The sequence below is a fragment of the Penaeus chinensis genome, chromosome 4 (genome assembly GCF_019202785.1).
Source record: "Penaeus chinensis breed Huanghai No. 1 chromosome 4, ASM1920278v2, whole genome shotgun sequence".
In the NCBI taxonomy this organism is placed as follows: domain Eukaryota; kingdom Metazoa; phylum Arthropoda; class Malacostraca; order Decapoda; family Penaeidae; genus Penaeus; species Penaeus chinensis.
In genome coordinates this window covers 3,467,977-3,470,476 of record NC_061822.1, presented here as the reverse complement: position 1 = coordinate 3,470,476, position 2,500 = coordinate 3,467,977, and the positions used below count along the sequence as shown (strand labels likewise).

Genomic DNA, 2,500 nt, shown 5'->3' with positions numbered 1-2,500 from the left:
GCCCCCGTCCTTCTACTACCCCCATCTCTACAAAATTCTTAAATAATCTATTTAGCCCAGCCAAATGGGACCGATTTTCGTGATCCCTCCCACAACTTCTCACACTTTCTGCTTTGACAACCTGTTTTCATTCCTCAAATGCATATACATACTTCACTTGATCTAACCCCTATACATTACCTTACCCAACCTTAACCCATTTACTCGTCAATTCCTTTGCCCAACTTTGACAACTAATCACTAACTCAACCACCCTTCACTACCATTTACTATAGTGCTACATGACCTTAGATGTCTAGCACATTTATTTTGCTTTAACCATTAACCATTAGGCCTACTTGTGCTGGAACTGTCTCCATCTCCCCCACAAACTGCCGCCCTGTCTAAAACAAAAAATGATCAGATTGTGAAGATATTCGCCTGCCTCATGGACTATGATGCAGTATCAGTGCAATGATACACCATTCTTCCTAGAGGCCGTCGGAAGTCCCCACCATTATTGCCAAGATTACATTCCGTAGACATGACCTCCCCTTCAATGTTTACATTGGCGGAGAATCCCTCCCTGACCGACCATATCAACCTTTCCCCATCAATGTCAGAATTGTTGGTGTGTAGGCCAGCCTGCCAAACACGGCCGTTCCACAGCCAGATGCCTTCTATGTGCCCTACCTGGTCATTCTCGATCAAACTGCTCTGCACAGTCACGCACCTTTGTCTCACAAAACTCCCCAACCAACTCCTTTACAGAAACTCTTGAAGATATTCAAAACTATCAACTCGAGTCCCAAACTGACACCGAAACCCCTCATCCACCCTCAAATTCCACAACTTCCGCTCCCTCCACGCTCAAAGTTCCGGCCGATATCCATCCTCCTCCTACTTTGTCGACTTTGATAAAATCGCCCTTGTTAATCCTTACCTTCATGAACTGCTACACGACTTCTGAAGTATAGCACGTATAATCATCAGCTAACCCCCACCCCTTTTATCCTCTTCACTATTACACCTCTTAATAGTGCTATATGACCTTTGATGTTTAGCACTTATATATTTTGCTTTGTAACCATTAACCATTAGTTAAATTAATCATTTCAAAGTGAGAAGAAATAAATCAGATAACCGTAGTCTTTGTTGAATCTCCAATCATGGTATTCTCTTAATCAGAAGTAATTTTGAAAATTTCAAGTAAGACGAGTAAATTCTTTGCAAGTCCTATAACATTTCCTTGCACTGCGCTGACGTGTTCATACTTACAGAATATGGCGTCGGTTGGTGGTCACAAGGTGGCATTGCGACGCCGGGCGAAGACAGGTGTCGTACTCCTGAAAATGCAGTTGTACTTCAGCCCTCTTTTGCTTACTGCTTGTTAACTTTTCCTATCACACAAAGCAATGCAAGGCTGGAGGATTTTATATAAGAAGCACAACTGTCATTTTGGCATATGACGGTTTCATTCAAGCACGTATATACACACGCTCGCGCGCTGTCACGGCTAGAGAGAGAAAGAAAAAGATTTTAAAAGATCGTCTTCGGGGTCGTTTTAAGCTCCTGAGCGGGATTCTAACTTCGGAAGGCATATTCATTATTTTTACAAAGAATACAGAAAAGTTTGGGTCATGACTCCCCATCCCCCGTTGCCATGCCCCTATCTGGAGAGTGTACGCTTCTCTTGTGTATCTCACGGACACGCACTCGCACGCACACACGCATGTATGAATATGTGTTGGTGTATATATGTATAAATACATAATATATGTGTGTAAATATGTATATATAAATTACATGTGTATATATATAATATATAGGTATATGTTTATGTATATATATATATTGTAGTAAGTGGTAATGCATCTACTACTTTAACTTGAACTCTCTTTATGGAGTTATTGTGTGGTTGTGAATTCCCATGGTATGGCTGGGTACTGTAGGTGAACTGCAGACTGGGCAGTCCTTATGTTGCTGCTGCTGCTGTCGTGGTCAGTTAGAGGATCAGGGAGTGCTGATCTCGGTTCTGGATTCTGCAGTTTAACTACTCTAGCGCTGTGTAAGAGCGCATGAAGCGAAGGTAGCCCGCTCTCCAATGAGCGAGGACAAGGCTGTGGGCCTGAAGTGACCCAACTTGGCAGGTATGCCGAACTTAAGGTTGCGGGGTCGTATTGCTACTATATATATATATATATATATATATATATATATATATATATATATATATATATATATATTGCCCTGGTTGGGGCGTTAAACTGGAGCCTTGGGGTTCAAGGATAGTACCCCATGAGCTCCCCGTGCTATGTCTACAGTGGAGCTGCTGGCAGCAAGGCAGTGGTTTCTGCAAAAGGCGTTTATCAAGGCAACTGGTAGTTCAAGGCAGATGCAGAATATGTCTGGCGGAAATATAATCATGCTGAACAAATGGTAGAGATAGCATTCCTAATTTGATGGAACCGCGAACAAAGAAAAAACTTCTTTGCTTTTATTTTGGTTATTTTATGGCTCC

The 2,500-nt window shown here is 42.2% G+C and overlaps 1 protein-coding gene across 1 annotated transcript in view; it reads right to left on the bottom strand.

Moving 5' to 3' along the window:
* The window catches only part of LOC125048334 (alanine--glyoxylate aminotransferase 2, mitochondrial-like), a 9,861-nt gene that overhangs the window by 4,799 nt on the left and 2,562 nt on the right, over nt 1–2,500 (bottom strand). Inside the window, exon 2 of the mRNA XM_047647002.1 lies at nt 1,258–1,325. Coding sequence (XP_047502958.1) covers nt 1,258–1,325 — 68 coding nt within the window. The remainder of the gene's footprint in view (nt 1–1,257; nt 1,326–2,500) is intronic.